The sequence below is a fragment of the Peromyscus eremicus genome, chromosome 3 (assembly GCF_949786415.1).
Source record: "Peromyscus eremicus chromosome 3, PerEre_H2_v1, whole genome shotgun sequence".
Taxonomy (NCBI): Eukaryota; Metazoa; Chordata; class Mammalia; order Rodentia; family Cricetidae; genus Peromyscus; species Peromyscus eremicus.
The window spans coordinates 41,948,969-41,968,046 of NC_081418.1; the positions used below are offsets into that span (position 1 = coordinate 41,948,969).

The following is a 19,078-nucleotide window of genomic DNA, read 5'->3' on the forward strand; positions in this document are numbered from 1 at the left end:
AAATAAATAAATAAAATAAAACAAAACAAAAAACCACAAACAAACAAAGAATGGGTATGCTGGAGAGATGGCAAGTAGTTAAGAATGCTGATTGATCTTGCAGAGGATCAGGGTTCAGTTCCCAGCACCCACATGATGGTAAAGTTGTCTGTAACTTCAGTTTCAGGGATCTGGTGCCTGTGGTGCCTTCCCAGGACTCCTGCACACCTCTAGTGTACCTACATACTTTTATGTATGCACACATACACATAAAATAAATCTTTAGAGAAGGAAAACAATGGCCAGGCGTGGTGATACGTCTCTTTTAAAAAGTATGTTTCTAGTTTTATTTTTATGTATGTGAGAATTCTGCCTGCATGTCTGTTATGTTCTCCACATGCATGGCTGGTGCTTGTGGAAGTCAGAGAGGATGAAAGATCTCCTGGAACTGGAATTCAGATGGTTGTGAGCCACCACGTGGGTGCTAGGAGTCAAACCCAGGTCCTCCTTAAGAGTACCCAGTGCTCTTAACCACTGAGCCATCTCTCCAGCCCTGGCCTGGCACACACCTTTAATTACAGCTTTTGGGAGGCAGAGGGAGAGGCAGATCACTGAGTTCAAGGCCAGCTTGGTCTATATATCAAGTTTCAGCCCAGCTAGGGTGACACCATGAGACCCTGTCTGAGGTAAAACAAACAAAAAAAGGGCTGGAGAGATGGCTCAGTGGTTAGGAGCAATGGCTGCTTGATGTGGGATGTCCTTCTGTACACTATGAATATGTGTTACTCCCATTGGTTAATAAATAAAGCTGCTTTGGCCTATGGCAAGGCAGGATAAGAGTCAGGTGAGGAATCCAAGCAGAGATAGAGGGAGAAGGGTGGAGTCAGGGACAGACACCATCCAGCTGCCCAAGGAGCAAGATGCCAGCAGACCGGTAACACCATGGCCACATGGCAACACACAGATTAATAGAATTGGGTTACTCTAGTTGTAGGAGCTAGTTAGTAATAAGCCTGAGCAATAGGCCAAATGGTTTGTAATTAATATCAAGCCTCTAAATGATTATTTACAAGCAGCTGCAGGACAGGCGGGACAGAAAAAAGCCTCTGTTTACAGCTGCTCTTCCAGAGGACCCAAGTTTGATTGCTAGAACCCATATGGAACTGAACAACTGTTTATAACTCCAGTCCCAGGGGATCCAACACCCTCCTATGGCCTCTAAGGATACTAGTAGAAAGTGTATAAATATACATGTAGGCAAAATACCCATACGTGTAAATAATTAAGTAATTTTTTTTAAAAAGAAAAACATAAAGATAATAAAATGGACTTCCAAATTTCTTGTAAAAATAACTGGATGGGAAAGTTAGGGCAAACTTTGAGGTATTGGATAGAGTTCAGCTTTGGACTGCTGAGTGCCAGGTACCTATAATATTAGCAGAAATGTTAAGGAGGTATTTGAAATGAGTCATGATCAAAGAGCTCTAGATAGGAATTAGAAGTTCTTCAAGGAGAGTCAAGTTGTGGGTGGATCTAGAAAACAGCAAATAGTAACAGGAGCTGGGAACCACCAACAGATGTCCAGGCAAACCCTACAGAGGGCCTCGGTGGCTGACCAGAAATAACCTCACATCTGCACAGGACTGAGCTGGGCCACACGACACAGGGGAAAAGAAAATAGGCCAGAGACAGAAAATCCCTGTGTTAAGTCACTTTCATTTTAACGACGTCATCAGGAGAGAGAAATCTAGTCATTTCTGACTGGCTTTTCTGTTGGTGGTCATGGAATATTCCTAGCCACAGTGACCTTGGAATCAGCTTGAACCCTCCTTCTGAAAACAGAACAATATACCTAGATGTCACTGACCAGTAACCACAACACAGGTGAATGATCAGCACTGAGGAAGCTTGTACCTGGACTTGGAGAGATCTTCCACCAGAGGGCTCTGCTGTTGAATCTGTTTACTTAGCAGAGATGTGTCAGCTGAACAAGAGAATACTTAAAAAATCTCAGCTGAGGGCCAGCAAGAGTGTTCAGTGGGTAAAAGCACTATCGACCAAGTCAAACTTGGGTTTAATCCCTGGGCTTCATATGGGGGAAGAAGAAAAAAGTCTTCCATAAGTTATCCTCTGATCTCAATATGTGAATATACACATATACCATCAAATAATGTTTTATTAAAACTCCCAGTTGATAGTACATTTTGGGCTCTCTTATTCAGCAGTATTCTGTATACATACCAGTAGTCTGATATAACAAAGACTGTCCTGCATGGTCCTTATTATAGGGAGGACACAGGACCTGGTTTCTCTTGACTCTTGCTGAGGCAGGCTTCAGTTTACTCTTACTTCAGGGTTGTTACACACTGCTTTACTGTAATAAAGCTATAGGTTGTATCATCTTCATTTGGTGTATGGTCAATTGGAAGTCCTGGAGTTCTGTGGTTACCAAACCCTGTTAACCGCCACTGCTAGTGCTACTTATATACCTGCTGTGGAATATTCCTTTACACTGTGTGAATATATGTCACTGTGATTGATTTAATAAAGAAGCTGACTGGCCTACAGCTAGGCAGGATAAGGTTAGGCAGGAGAACCAGATCAAGAGAAAGCTCGGAAGAAGAAGGAGGAAGAATCTTAGAATTTCAAGGAGACATGGAGAGATAGATGAACTTCCCGTACTGAGAAAAGGTACCAAGCCATGTGGCAGAGCATAGATAAGAAATATGGGTTAATTTAAAATGTAAGAGTTAGCTAGTAACAACCTGAGCTATTGGCCGAACATTTATAGTTTAGAATAAGTTGCTGTGTGGTTATTTGGGAACTGGCTGGGGGGAAAAGAAAAGTCCACCTACATATGGCGTTCCAACATGGGGTCAGAATTTCCACATAAGATCTAACAAAGCTTAAAAAAAGATTCTAAGTACACAAAAAACGGAGCCAAATGCAGCTTCCTAATAACCACCTTTTCTTGTGTAGGCCCAATACTAGCAACAAACAGCAGCATGGCTCCTTTAAGAGGAGGCTTCCTTGGCTCAGTGCTATTGGCAAACACAGGCACGGCTCTTTTAAAAGGCCCTGCTACGGAACACTTAAATGGGGTTTATGAGCAGCGAGCAGTATACTATTGGGTGACAATGTGTACCCAACAACTTCCCAGAGCCGGGGCAGTAAACATGGCTCCCACCAGCACCTCCACGGCTAAGCTCTCAGGGAACCACGGGGAGGAGCCAGCTGCCATACACTACGTTGAGCAGTGCCTGTAGCTGACAGCAGTTTAAGATTCATCTTATGTGATCAAAGAACAATACAGATGCTCAGTAAAGACAGATCCAGATGTAAATAGGTAACAGTGTGTTTAAAAATATACATAGGCTTGGGAGACAAAAGAGAAAAGGTATATATAGTCATAGATTAAAAAATAGTTTAAAGATAATAAAGTCAAGACCTTAAAAAAGGAGTAAAGTAAAATAAACAATAATAAGTCATATAAAGATGGGAAATACAAAGAGAGCCTGGATTATGTATGTTATTTTGTTGTCTTTAGATTTTTTTGATTGTTAATGAAGGAATAACAGTTGCTAAGACACACTGGATTAAACCAATCTACATATTTTAAAAATGTCTTGACTTCAAAATGGAAGTCAAATGATATGTTACTTTGGAGAAGAGGTTATGCTTTTATTTCCACAGGAAATGAGAGGCTGTGGATTCATTCCAGGTTGACATGGATCAGGTTTGATTGAGGAAGACCCCTTGAAAATTCTGACTACATTCATAAAGAAATAAATCTAGAAGAACTCCAAGACACATGATATATATTTTACCTGCTCAAACATAAAACAAAAAGTAATTTTTGGCTGACTTGTGTACAATGCACAGTCTATACTTGTATTAATACAGATAAGTATGCTCCCTTTAAAAGTTTATATATTTTCAGAGTAAGGGGACCAGATACCAATAAAAATGGATGGCCCAGGTGATCCAGCATCTAAAACAGCTTCAAGGCTGTTGGCTGAGATGATCCAGCCTCAGAGAATACTCCAGTCAAGTCTTAACAACTATCCTGATTTTCTCAAGGTTCCCCCAAAGATACCAGAGCCCACAAACAACAGGAAGTAGTCTAGATAATGATGACTACATTCCCAAGAGATGGGGCATGGATGAGTTTTGGTTATTCAATAGATTATGAATGTCATTGTTTGGGGGGGTGGTTACAAGTTGCTAATGGTCATAGTAAAAAAAAAAAAAAGAGCTAGACAGAGGAGTTAAATTCTAAAAGAAAAAAGGGGGTTATGATATAGGAATGATAGGAAAAAGGGTAGATTATTGAATCTACTTTAATCCAAAAAACAATCTCAAAATATTTTACACTGGTATGGATTTTGATTTATTGATACAAATTTAAAGTTATTTTTGCTATACTATATGTATGTTTCTACTCTTGTTTGGGGTATTGTGCTTATGCATCTCATTTAAAATGTAATATATAATTGGAAATTACAAGTTTGTAGTTAGTCATCTATAATTATGGCGATATTTTATTTGTACTAAAATGTGATTTGTATGTTAATAAATAAAGTTGCCTGGGGGTCAGAGCTAATAGCAAGCCTTAGCAGAAGCTGGGCGGTGGTGGTGCACGCCTTTAATCTCAGCTCTTGGGAGGCAGAGCTAAGCGGATCTCTGTGTTCAAGGATATAGCCAGCATTGGAGACACACGCCTTTAATCTCAATACCAACCACGGAGGTCTGTACAGACAGGCAGTGATTAGGAGGTCATGTGGTTAGGTTTACAACCAATGAGAAGGCAGAACAGAAACACTATAAAAAGACAGACACACAAGAAGTAGCTCTCTTTCGGAGAGGTAGGGCAACAGCGACAGTGAAGGGTAAGATTTTTAGCTCTTAGCTATTGTTCTGACCTCTTGGCTTTCATCTCTGTATTGGCTCTGTGTTTCTTCTTATTTAATAAGACGGTTGGTTACATCTACATATAATAGTCATGTTAGGCATGTTTTCAAGGTCATATAGAGATATATTTAGATAGACAGATGGTCTTCAAACACTTCAAAGACATACAGAATATGGCATTTAATATGTTTAATAACTTAAGGCTTTTCATGACAGTGAGACATGTCTGCTCCTGACAGCACCAATTTGCTTCAAAAGAGGATAATGGGCAATGAATAAACTCTGTATGGAGTTTGCTTTCCTCATGGCAAAAGCTAGCCATTTGGGCAAAAAAAACTGTCCTCACCTCAACTGCTGACAGTTTACTGTCCAAACTGAACCAGCAGGACACAAAAGAAAGCGACAGCCAAACTTTGTCAAGACAAGGTAGGACAGTCCTTCAAAATCCCCCGCTTCTCAAAAATGTCTGTCAGATATCCTAGGCCTACAGACCAAAGATGGATGCCCAACATTACAGAAGAACTTTGGGTAACTTTCTAGGAAGCCAGATGTCCCTGTCATTAGGTAACATGATACCCTTCTGGGGTCTTTGATGGAGTTAAAGACTAAATAATTAGACTTAAAGTTTTCCTTAGTTATGATAAAAAGGCAAATTAGGTATAAAACTTTAGACTCACAAAGATAAGATATACAAATGGACTGGATATTGTAACTGTAATTCTTATTTGAATTTGTTTTTGTTATATGTTATTTTACTATGTTAAAGTTAAAACCTTCCTTTTTATTTAGACAGAAAGAGGGAAAGGCTGTGGAATAACCCTTCTGTACACTGTGAAAATGTGTTGCTCTCATTGTTAATAAAAAGCTGACAGGCCAACAGCTAGGCAGAATTTTCTGGGCAGAGAGAACACTCGGAAGAAGAAGGGCAGAGTCTGGGGAGTCATGAGCCAGATGCAGAAGAAGCAACTTGGGAAGTTCATAGATGAGGTCAACGAGCCTCAAGACAGCACACAAATGAATAGAAATGGGTTAATTTAAGTTACAAGAGCTAGCTAAAAATGAGCCTAAGCTATTGGCCAAGCATTTATAATTAGTAATAAGTCTCTGTGTGGTTACATGGGAGCGACTGCTGGTACACAGAGAAACTCCACCTAAGTATACCTTCCAAAGGAAGCCAAGGCAGAACATGGGGCTGTTTAATGCAGTGGAAAAGCAGAGTTTAGAATCAGGTAAATCATAGTTATGGCTTCTCTCTAATTCATATTATGACCCCTGGAACACACTGTGTAGACCAGGCTGGTCTCCAACTCACAGAAATCCACCTGCCTCTGTCTCCTGATCTAATTCTTAATTCCCTTGTCTAAAACAACTGAGTTTATATTACCTACCTTGTGAAGATTCAAAAGGCCACCTACAACTTCACACACACACACACACACACACACACACACACACACACACACAGACATGCACAGCTGGTAGGACAAACCTGGGAAAGTTTAGTGATAAATAAATGCAAGGTCTTGAAAATCACAAACAGGAGAACAGAAGCAACTTCAAAGACTAGGTTTTCACGAGAAAACGGCACTATTAGGAATGTGATGGCCCAGGAGAAATGGAGAAAACGGCACTATTAGGAACGTGATGGCCCAGGAGAAATGGAGAAAACGGCACTATTAGGAACGTGATGGCCCAGGAGAAATGGAGAAAACGGCACTATTAGGAACGTGATGGCCCAGGAGAAATGGAGAAAACGGCACTATTAGGAATGTGATGGCCCAGGAGAAATGGACATCCTTAGACTGCGTACCTGGAGAAGGACTGTCGGGCCAAAAACAGAACTTCTCATGGGCACTGCACAAAGACTTCTTGAGCTCAGCACATCGTTCCTTATCTGAAAGCCACAAGAGGTAGCAATTATTACACACTATACAGATTCAAAGTCTGAGGAGCTGAGAATCTTTGAGACAACAAAGCTAACCACACATACATTTAAATACATAAATAATAATTAAGAGACACTTAAAAAGACGGTAACAATGGCAATTCCATCATCTTAATACTTATCACAAAAAAGTTTCAAATTAAGATCCTTTGTTGGTACAAAGGAAGTATGTTGTGCAACCTGGAAGCTGGGCTTTCAAAAGCATGGGCCTTCAGAGTATCCTCTCTGCTCTGAAAGTCCAGATTTGTGATTAAAAGGTAAACATACTGCTGTCTATCTAGAAAGCACAATATCAAGGCCACTCCATAGCAGAACAACTGAGGCTGATGGGGGAAGGCTATCACAACTTCACCTAGTCATACGTAATATGGCACATTCTTCACTCAGACAGATGGCCTAAGCTAGTACTCTACCACTGGCTATGTTACCAGTTCGTGTGTCTTTGAACGTGGAGAAAAATGTGGTCTGTAACTATACTTACATCTGCCAAAGTCAAAAGCTGGTTGTAAGCTGGCACAGAGGAAAGCCTGGCAGCTGGAGCACTTGAGCATATCACATTCAACTGTGACCCAGCCATACTTGGCGCAGATAAGCGGAGACAGCTCTGGGGGCTTCCCTGCCCATTTCAACGAGTACTCATGTCAAGAAAAACCACGTATATGAAGACCAAGCACAATTAAAACTTGAGCACATTTTAAACAAATCTACTTTTAATGAATACACTCATTAGAAGTAGACAGTAAAGACAATGGCCTATATAATTCCCAGCACTCGGGAGGCAGAAGCGGGTGGATCTCTGAGTTCGAGGCCAGCCTGGGCGACAGAGGTAGTTTCAGGACAGCCAGGGCTACACAGAGAAACCCTGTCTCAAAAACCAAAACAGAAAATGGCAAAGCCTTTTAATTTTGTGTGTGTATATGTGTTGTGTGCACGCATATGTGTACTTGTTTGCATGTGCAGGGGCACACGTGTCCACTTTATATACAGAGACAGAAGGCTCTCTGAGCCCGTAGCTTGCCATTTCAGCTAGTCTGGCAGGGCTGGAGAGATGGCTCAGCAGTTAGGAGCACTTGCTGCTTTTGCAGAGGACTTGGGTTCAGTTTCCAATACTCACACAGTGGGTCAAAAACCATCTGTAACTCCAGTTCTAAGGGATCTTACATCCTCTGACCTCTGTGGACACCAGCCACATATGTGATACATACAGTGCATAAACATTCATGTTGGCAGCCAGCTAGCTCCAGGGATCCTGTCTCTGCTTCCCACATGCTGGGATTACCTGTAGGTTGCCCTGTCCACTCAGCTTTTATGTGGGTTCTGGGATCCTAACTCTGGTCCTTGTGCTTATGCAGAAACTATTCTGTCCACCGAGTCTTTTCACCAGCCTCTCTGTTTTTAGGGTAGAGTTCACTCTGTAGCCTAGGCTGGCCTCAAACTCCTGAAAATCCTTCTGCTTTACCCTTCCAATGCTAAGATTACAGGTGTGACCCATCACTCCAGCCACTAAAGATCACTTACTTTTATTTAAAAAATTTTAGGGATTCATTTATTTTACATGTTTTGCCTCCATGTGTCTGTGCATCATGTGCATGCAGTGTACACAGGCCAGAAGAGGGTGATTATACCCCTGTAACTGGTGTTAGAGACAGTTGTGAACTGCACATGGGTCCTGGGAATCAAAAGCAGATCCTCTGGAAGAGCGGTGAGGACTCTTTACCGCTGACCATCTCTACAGCCTCACGACCATTTTTAAAGCACAAACATATGCTTTTCAGGACACTGGGCACAAGTAATAAGCAGGGGGGAAAATTATGAACTTTTTGTCTAGAAAGACTCAAATGTTTACTTTATAGCATGCCTATTGTTCTAGCTACTAAAAAGGTTGAACAGAAGGACAATCTGGGCCCATGAGGACAGGACCATCCTGCACAACACAGTAAGAGCCTATCTTGAAAAAATTGTATGTATTTAGGCTGGGCAGTGGTGGTGCATGCCTTTAATCCCAGCACTCAGGAGGCAGAGGCAGGCAGATCTCTGAGTTCGAGGACAGCCTGTCTACAGAGGTAGTTCCAGGACAGCCAGGGCTACACAGAGAAACTTTGTTTCAAAAGATGTTTGTTTTTTTTTTTTTAAAAAAAGTGTGCGTGTGCATGTGTCTTGTCTGTGTGTCTGTTAAAGCTAAGCATGGTGGTGCATACCCTTAATACCATCATCTGGAAGGTAGAGGCAGGGAGGTCTCTGTGAGTCTTGAGGCCAGCCTGGTCTACAAAAGGAGTTCCAGGCCAGACTGCGATGCGCACGCCTTTAGTGTGCACGCTTTTAATCTCAGCACTTGGGAGGCAGAGGCAGGTGGATCTCTGTGAGTTCGAGGCCAGCCTGGTCTACAGAGTGAGATCCAGGACAGGCACCAAAACTACAAAGAGAAACCCTGTCTCAAAAAAAAAAAAAAAAAAAAAAAAAAAAAAAAAAAGAAGGAGTTCCAGGACAGACAGGGCTAACAGAGAGAGACCCTATCTCAAACAAACAAGAAGATTCATTTTGTTATTTTTAATTATGTTCGTGTGTGGGTTAGTACATGGGTGTGTGCACACATGTGAGTGGTAGTGCCTCGGAGGCCAGAGGAACTGGGTTGGATCCCTAGAACTGGAGTTACAAGCAACTGTGAGCTGTCTGAGCAGCATGTACTCTGCCACTGAGAGCCAATTATTCTTCTCTCTGTATCTGTTCAGCCCCCGAGAATCCATCTTTAAAACACACAACACAAAGCTTCTTTTATTACTGTGTGTGTGTGTGGGGGGGGGGGGAGACAGAACACAGAGGCCACCTGCTTTCATTTAACCCGAAATACGAGGGCCTGAGAGAGCCCGTGAAAGCTCTAGCTCTGATGGACCTAAGACAAGGGACCATGAAGGCCCAAATGGCCCTTGTCTAGGTCCCTAATGCACCACGTCCACCTTCCTTTCTAATACAGTGGGAAACAGGAAAGAATCTTAGCTAGTCTCTCCCCCAAGTTTAATTATGATGGACTACACGTATAAATTAGTACTATAAATACATTATTTTTATGTAGGTGCCCATAGAGTCCAGAAAAGAGCACTGGATTCCCTGGAGCTGGAGTTGTGGGCAGTTGTGAGCCTCCAGTGTGGGTGCTGGGAACTGAACTTGGGTCTTCCGAAAGAGCAGTAAGCACTCTTAACCACTGAGCCACCTCTCCAGCCCCACTTTCAATTTTCTTTTTTGACAGGGTCTTACTATATATCCCAGAATGGTCTCAAATGTGTGGTTTTCCTTCTCCAGTCTCCAAGTGCTGGGATTACAGGTATACACCACCACACCCCACTTAGTACATGCGGTTTAAATAGCAGACAGCCTCTCTCTCTCTCTCTCTCTCTCTCTCTCTCTCTCTCTCTCTCTCTCTCGTTTTTTGACACAGGTTTTCTCTTTCTTGCCCTGGCTGTCTTGGAACTTGCTGTATAGACCAGGCTGGCCTCAAATACAGAGATCTGCCTGCCTCTGCCTCCTGAGTGCTGGGATTAAAGGCATGCACCACCACTACCACCACCACCACCACCACTACCACATAGCAGCAGATAACATCTTTAATTATGTATCTAGGAAAGTGTCCTTAAACATGTATTGATCCTGAATAGCAAAAATCTCATTGCTTATGTTTTACCTTAAGAGATTTTATTTTGCTGGGCATAGTGGTACTTACCACCACTCTGGAGACAGAGGCAGGTGAGTCTCTGAGTTTGAAGCTAGCTTGGTCTACAGAGCAAGTTCCAGGACAGCCAGGGTTACACAGAGAAATGCTGTATTGAAAAACCAGAAAAAAAAAAAAAGGGGGGAGGTTTATTTTAGGGGCCAAAGAGAGAACTCAGCAGTTAAGAGAGTGCTCCTCTTACAGAGGACCAGAGTTTGATTTCCAACAATCACATGGCAGCTGACAACAGCCTGTAACTCCAGCTCCAGGGGATCTGATGTCATCTTCTGGCCCCTGTGAACACCCACACTCACATGCACATACCCAGACACATATACACACACAGAGACACACAAAATTAAAAAAAAAAGAAGAAGAAGCTAGAGATAATGAAACCTTCTGCAAGAGCAGAGTGGGCCACTTGAGGGCAGCTCTAGTCTGCTTTCTGGTACTCATACCTTTGGGTAATCCTGTCCTGAACATAAGCTGCTCTGGGATCTTGTCTTAATAATCAGAATATGGCCTTTCCGGCAGTGACGACCTCCCTGAGAGAACATGCCTCTTGTAAAGGATCTCCTTTATCCCTCTCCAGAAGAGGAGAAGAGGAAACACAAGAAAAAGCGCCTGGTACAGAGCCCCAATTCCTACTTTATGGATGTGAAATGCCCAGGATGCTGTAAGATCACCACGGTCTTTTGCCATGCACAAACGGTGTGTGTTAGCTGCTCTACTGTCCTCTGTCAGCCTACGCGTGGAAAAGCAAGTCTGACAGAGGATGCTCCTTCAGGAGGAAGCAGCACAGAAGAGCACCTGATTCAAGATGAGTGGGAACCATCCCAATAAACACATTTTGTTTATTAAAAAAAAAAAATCAGAATATGGTAAAAGGGATGGGTTGTCTTCTGAGATGAAGTCACAAAAATGAGTGTGGGGCCAGTGAGAGGGCTCAGTGGGAAAAGTGCTTGCTGCTAAACCTAATCATCTGAGCTTTATCTCTGGGACTCACAGGATGGAGGAGAAGATACTCTCACAAGTTGTCCTCTAACCTCCAAATGTACAGCATGGCACACATTTACATACACATGTCTCTATACACTAAATAAGTACACATAATAAAAAGTTAATTTTAAAAAGAACATTTAATGCCAGGCCTCATGGCCTACACCTTTAATCCTAGTACTTGGGAGGCACAGCCAGGAAGATCTCTGTGAGTTCAAGCCAGCCTGGTCTATAAAGTAAGTTCTAGGACAGCCAGAGCCACAAAGTGAGACCCTATCTCAAAACAAAACAAAACATTTAATAAGAAAATAATCTGGCTTTCATCTTGTTTCACTTGTTCACTGTGATGTAAGCCAGCTGCTAAGTTGTGAACTGTTTCAATAGAGTCCCACGTTATAAGGCACCAAGGGAGGTTTCTTCCCATTGGACAGCACAGGCCTGCAGCCCCCAGTGGGACAGTAACAAGAAAGCGAACCTGCTAATAATCATAAGAGAACTTGGACCCAGGGCCTCTCCTATCTCTCTTGCATTGGATGCCCTTCATTGATGCCTCTAAGGAAACCTGAACCTCTGCTACACTGCCGAGCACAGTGGTATACATTTGTAATTCCCACATCAGAGAGGCAAAGGCAGGAAGATCATGAGTTCAAAGCCAGCCAGGGCTATGTAACGAGTTCCATGTCCACCTGGGCCATATAGGAAAAAGCCTGCCTGGAAAAAACCAAATTGGGCTAGAGAGCTAACTCAGTAGCTAAGAATACCTGCAGCTGCTCTTCCAGGGACCAAGTTCGGTTCCTAGCACATACAGCAGGTGCTCACAACTGCCTGTAACTCCTACTCTAGATCTGATACCTTCTTCTGGCCTCCTTGGGATTCTCCCCGCCCACGGCATACACACGAGTAGATACATAAATTCAAAAACAAAATAAAACAAGAAAAACAAAATAAAACTAAAACTAGTCTGTGTCTGGATTCATAGTCCACAGAGTTTATGTGATAATAGTTGTTTAAAGCCACTAAATGTTAGAGCAATTTGTCATGCAACAGTGACTAATATACACCAGGGACCTAGAAACTGTCAAGACAGTAGTGCGCTTCCCATCAGCTCACAGTCCTGGCTCCTCCACTTGCTAGCAGGATGATGGGCTGGTGGTGTAACCACTCCCATGACTACTCTTCTGGCTTTGTTGTGTTTGTTTGTTCTTTTCTGTCATCTATAAATTGAGTATAACAAGGCTGGGACTACAGCTCAGTGGAGAGTTTGCCTGGCATACACGAGGCCCTAGGTTCGATTCCCAGCACTGCCGTCCACTCAAAACCAGTACGGCAGTAAAAGTACTTATGTCCACAGGACCGAGTTAAAGATCATGGGTGAGAACACATGTGAAAACATACTACACAGACGCATCAGTAGCTATCCTTCTCTCAGGATTTTGTTTTGTTTTGTTCTTCTGTAAAGAGAAAAGATCAGCTGGGCACAGTGGCTCCCATTTATCATCCCAGCATTTGAGACCAGACAGAAGAACTATGAAGCTGATCTTGGGAGGCAAGTTCCAGACCCTGTCTCAAAAACAAAACAAACAAACCAAAAGATTTGATTTATCCCTCAACTGACCATTTAAGCAATAACATATTGCTGTGGAATGTCTTTCTGTATGCTGTGAATATGTGTTGCTCTGATTGGTTGATAAATAAAGCTGTTTGGCCGATGGTGAGGCAGCTTAGAGGCAGGCGGGAAATCCAAACAGATATACAGAGAGGAGAAAGGAGAGGGGAAAGACTTGAGCCAGCCGCCCAAGAAGCAACATGTAATGGGGCACAGGTAAAGCCAGGAAACATGTGGCCATACATAGATTAATAGTTATGGGTTAATTTAAGATATAAGAGCTAGCTAGCAAGAGGCCTGCCATAGACCATACAGTTCATAATTAATATAAGCTTCTGTGTGTTTACTTGGGTCTAAGCAGCTGCGGGACCAGGTAGGACACAGGAAAACTTCCAGCTACTTTCATAGAAAAGTTCTTACCAACACTGATTCTTTGGTTTAAAAGATCAGAATAAGGGGTAGAGAGATGGCTCAGCAGTTAAGAGCACTGGCTGCTCTTCTAGAGGGTTCCAGTTCAATTCCCAGCATGTGGTGGGTAACCACCATCTGTAACTCCATTCCAGGGGATCTGATGCCCTCTTCTGGACTCTGTGGGCACTGCACACATGTGATTCACTTACAGGCAAAACACATAAAGAACAAAAGATCAGAGTAAGCAGAACAGGACTCCAGAGTAACAATTCTGCAGCAGGTTTCCCCTTACATGAACTGAAAAGGATATAGAAAAGGTTTCCACTCTGTGAAAAAAGGCCTCTTTGCTTGTAGATTCCAATGGGGGCTGTTCTGCTTGAGGTGATCCATTGACTGACTGGAATGTGGCAGATGTATCCTTTCTGAAACCAAGTAGTAGGACTGTTAGTGACCTTCTCTGTATTACTCTGCTTAAATCTACACATATCAAAGATTAAACCCAAACTAGATTTTAAGTTTCTAAAAATCATCTCAACTGTCGGTCACCCTTCCAGTCAGTCCATTCCTCTGCTTAATATACCCTGTTTCTCCATAATACTGATTAAATAGACTCTAAAGTCTTCAATCTGGCAGTCACAACTCTTTACAGTTTAGCCAGACTCTCCTAGCTCATTCACAGTTCTCAAATAATATTTTGAATAACCTTAGTAAATATAAAATAAGGCTTTCAAGGATTCAGGTATTGAATAATAATACAATTTAAACCACCTCAGAGAAAAATTTCTTTTTCTTTCTTTTCTTTTTCTTTCTTTTTTGAGACAGGGTTTCTCTGTGTAACAGGCCTAGCTGTCCTGGAACTCACTTTGTAGACCAGGTTGGCCTTGAACTCACAGAGATCCACCTGCCTCTGCCTCCTGAGTGCTGGAATTAAAGACAAGCGCCACCACACCCGGCTCTTTTTCTTTTTTTGAGACAGAGTTCACTCTATAACCCAGGCTGGCCTGGAATTCATAGCAATCCTCCTGCTTCAGCCTCTCAAGTGTTAGGATTAATACTGTGTACACACATGCATGTGTGTGTATGTGTGATATATACGTGAATGAATGTTCCTGGGCACATGTATGGGGGGTCAAAGAACAACTTTGTGGAGTCATATCTTTTCTTCCACGTTTATGTGGGTTCAGGGCTTGAATTCAGGTCACCAGGCTTATATGGCAAGCACTTTTACCTGATGAGCCATTCTGCTGGCCCAGAAATTTAACTCTCCATATGAGAAAGAATAACTTAGATATTGCTATCTATATGGACCCTTGTTCTCCCTATCTCAATTAGGATATTCAAGTCAAAGACAAGATCTATTTTAAGAAAAAAAAACTTCAGAAAAATACAATTTAAATAAAACCAAATAGACCAAGCAGTGGTGGCACATGCCTTTGATCCCAGTGCTCAGGAGGCAGAGATAGGGAGATCTCTGTGAGTTCAAGGCCAGCCTGGTGTACAGAAGGTCAGGGCTATACAAAGAAACTCTGCCTTGAAAAGCCAAAAAAACCCAAACATTTTCAGTGAAGGCATGCCAACAGCCTCCAGTGTCCTTCCTGGGGTTAGCAGGGAGGTAGAACTGCTAAGACAAGAACCATTTGTTTGTTTGCTTATTTGTTTTATTTTTTATGCATGCATGGGGGGTGTGTGAGAGACTTTGGGGAATCAGTTCTTTCCTTCCACCTTTAAGGGGGTTCTAGGAGAGGTTTTCACAGCAGGTGCTTTATCTACTGAGCCATCTTGACTAGCTCTGGTTTTGTAACAGGCTGGCCCTGGAACTCACTATATAACAAGCTGACCCAGAATTGACAACCACCTTCTTGCTTCAGGCTTTCAAGTGCTGGTATTACAAGAGTAAGCCACCATGCTTAGCTAAAAACCTCTTTCGCGATAAGATAACGCCAATAACTGTGACTTGAAAGAAATAAAATTATTCCATGAATCTTCCTCGGAGATTTACAAAGAGCCTCAAGAAGATGGGGTTCTGGGGGGACGGGGGATCAGAAGATCCCTAAACCTGGATGGGAATTAAATAACATTTATTTCATAGATCTCTGAGAAATATCACATGGCTTCAAGTTCAAGGTTACGAAACGCCAAACCCCCTGTAGTCTAAGCAGTATCTGTGACTTTGTCACCAAGAGAAAAACTTTACTCACTTTAACTCTCTCTCTTTCCCTCTCCTTCCTCCCCACACCTTTCTCTGACAGGGCCTCAAGTTGGCCTGAAACTTCAGAACCACCTCCCACAGGCTCAGAGCTGTGTGCCACCACTACCTGTTTAATGTGGTGCTAGGGATCAAACCCTGGGCTTAGTGCACCCCAGGCTAGCTATATTCCTGGCCCAGCATTAACTATTTAATTAAGGAAGGAAGACCGGAGGAAGGAAATGGCATGTCACCACATAATTTCCCTTTGCTATCTTGATAACTACTTTAACCGTGTAATTGGCTTCACTTTTGATTCTGTGTAAATTTGCTCTATGCACTTAAGAGTTTTCTTCGGAAAAGGGGTTCCGAAGCTTCCCCCAGACTCTGAGAATCCATCGCATGAACCCTAACTAGTATTCAGGTTTGTTTATTCAGCTAACAGTCTTCTCCCTCAAAAAAGACTTCTAACAAAATTTCGCGAGTGATGCGGCATCAGGTACATCCGGGGGCTATCAAAGCCAAGAAATCGGAGAAGCCCAACCTCTTTCAGATTCCATGAAGAATTCAACCCCAGCCACTAAGCCACGGCTTGAAGTTCCCGTACGCTGCGCCCCCGCCCCTGCTCCAGGCCCCCGCCACTCCAGCGCCCAACCACAGCTGGGGGAACTCACGCTTCTGTGCCTCCCTCTTCCGGGACAATTCCCTCATCTATGAGCTGCCGAACTTTCTGGGGTGTCCCTTCAGGGGAACGAACAACTGCACCCCAAGTCTTTTCAATACCGGCGGCAAACAGCTGCCCCTCACTGGGAGTCGCCATCTTGGTCCGTTCCTGAGTTGTGTCCCCACGCGTCGGGAGGCTCAGGAACTTCCGTTCTGGGTTAAGACCCGCCCCTCTGGCCTCTCAAAAGTATGGACCTCAGGTCCCACCCCTTCCTGGTTTTCTAAAATGATTTGAGAGTGACTATAATGTTCAAGACTGAACGTAGGTTGTTTCTCCGATGAGTTAGCATATTTAGGTTAATAAATTTTTTTTGTGTGTTTTGTTTTTTGTTTTCGAGGCAGGGTCTCTCTGTGCAGTCTTGGCTGGCCTGGAACTCGCTTCTGTAGATCAGGCCGGCCTCGAACTTACAGAATTCCACCTCCCGAATTTACAGAGAACCTGTCTCCCGAGTGCTGGGATTAAAGGTGTATGCCACCACAATAAAGAATTTTGAAAGCGATGTCTCTTCAGGTTTAGCAGGGATGAAGGACTCGATTGCAGCCTGCAAATAAAAGTCATACCAACTCTCCTAAATTTCATTGTTTTCTAGGTAAAGAAACGGCGATCCTCAGCTGAGAACAAATAACTTGAAACCCTTCCTTCTTTCTTTTTCTTTCTCTGGTTTTTCGAGACAGGGTTTCTCTGTGTAGTTTTGTGCTTTTCCTGGAACTCACTCTGTAGACCAGGCTGGCCTCGAACTCACAGAGATCCACCTGCCTCTGCTGGGATTAAAAGCGTGCGCCACCACGGCCGGGCTCTTGAAACCCTTCTTAGGATTGTTATGAGTGGAAGAAGCTTGTGGTTTTCACACCATCCTCTTTTGTTCAGCAAACATTTATTAACTATTGCCTTGATATACTAGGAACCATCGATAAAATAGGGAACAAAAAGAGATTTACACAGTTTTTGCTTCTGTTGGCAGTGATGGAGGATCAAGCCCACAGCTTCACACAAGCTAGGTGAGCACTCTTTCACTGAGCTACACCCCCAGCTAGACACAAGTGGTTGTGAATAGAGTTTGACATCAAGCAAGTTGTTTTTTTGTCTTATCTTTGTTCATTTTCCTCTGCCTTAGTTTAGCAAACTAAACCAAGCCCTTGACTCTACTACTCTACCACTGAGCTTAAGCCCCAGGCCCTTCCTGTAGTTTTGTTTTGTTTTGTTTTGTTTTGTTTTTGGAGACAGGGTCTCTCTGTGTAGTTTTGGAGCCTGTTCTGGATCTCACTCTATAGACCAGGCTGGCCTCGAATTCACAGAGATCCACCTGGTTCTGCCTCCTGAGTGCTGGTTTTAAAGGCATGCACCACCACTGCCTGCCAAATTTTAAAATTATGATTAAGATTATGCATGCTCCAAAGAAGGCCCACTGAGGACCTAATTTAGTTGCAGAGTCTTGAGAAAACCAGCTCTTTTGATGCCACTTAGGAGGTAGAGGCAGGCATATTAGTAACTCCAGGTCATCGGCTGGAGAGATGACTCAGCTGTTAAGAGCACTGGCTACTCTTCCAGAGGACCTGAGTTCAACTCCTGACACCCGAATGGCAGCTCACAACTGTCTGTAACTCCACTTCTAGGGGATCTGAATCTTCACACCAATGCACATAAAATAAATAAATTAAAACAAAAACAAACAAACAAAAAACCTCCAGGCCAGTCATACCTACAAAGTGCAGGGCCAGTTTAGGCTACATTTTAAAGGGAATGGGCTTGGAGAGAAGATTCAGCAGTTAAGAGCATTTGTTGTTCTGGTAGAGGACCTAGATTCTGTTCCCAGCATCTATACGGTGGTTTATAACCTCCCTTCTCCAGTTCCAGGAGATCCGGGGTTTTCTTTCAATCTCTAAGGGCACATGGTGCACACACATACAGGCAGGCAAAACACTCGGACACATTAAATAAATAAACCTAAAAAAAAAGTTTCTTTCAAAGGGAAGGTGGGGATCTGGGGAGGTGGCTCAGTGGTTAAGAGCACTGTCTGCTTGTCTGCTCTTGCAGAGGACCCAGGTTTAGTTCCTGGCACCCATATTGGGAGGCTCACAACCTGTAATTCCAGTACCAGGGAATCTGATGCCCACTTTTGGCTTCCCTACACACCTGCATGACCATGGTGTACATACATATGCTCAGGTACACATATATACATACATGCAACATAAACAAATCTTTTTTTTTTTTAAAGAACACTTTTTTTTTTATAGAGCAATAGACAGAGAGGTGGGAATGAACCCTAGTCTTAGTTCTGAGATAGATGAGGTTGTTGGGAAGAAATCTGCACAAGATCTTCGAAACCCTCCAGCTGGAAGACTGGTGTATAAGAACAGCAAAGAAAGAGGCCAGTGGGATGAACTCTCTTCTTTCAGCTTACTTCCCATGTGCTCCTGACTCCAGCACTGTTCTCAAACACTGGAGCCTGAAATCTACGGATCTAGCACTTGGGAAGCAGAAGCAGGCAGATCTCTGCACCTGGTCTGGTTTGAGGCCTCAGGGTCTACATAGTTCCAGGCCAGCCAGAACCCCATAATGAGGCCCTGCTTCCAAAAAAGGAGAGGACAAAGGAATTCTTACTCAAGAATTTG

At 43.1% G+C, this 19,078-nt stretch overlaps 1 protein-coding gene and 1 pseudogene across 1 annotated transcript in view; one reads left to right on the forward strand and one right to left on the reverse strand.

The window, feature by feature from the left end:
* Nucleotides 1–16,850, reverse strand: part of Zc3hc1 (zinc finger C3HC-type containing 1) — a 39,017-nt gene extending 22,167 nt beyond the window's left edge. The window contains exons 1-4 of the mRNA XM_059257504.1: nt 16,414–16,850; nt 13,865–13,976; nt 7,317–7,467; nt 6,701–6,784 (exon numbers count right to left, since the gene is read on the reverse strand). Coding sequence (XP_059113487.1) covers nt 6,701–6,784; nt 7,317–7,467; nt 13,865–13,976; nt 16,414–16,559 — 493 coding nt within the window. The 5' untranslated portion in view covers nt 16,560–16,850. The remainder of the gene's footprint in view (nt 1–6,700; nt 6,785–7,316; nt 7,468–13,864; nt 13,977–16,413) is intronic.
* LOC131905556 (small ribosomal subunit protein eS27-like) lies at nt 11,080–11,362 on the forward strand (annotated as a pseudogene).
* Nucleotides 16,851–19,078: the final 2,228 nt, after the last annotated feature.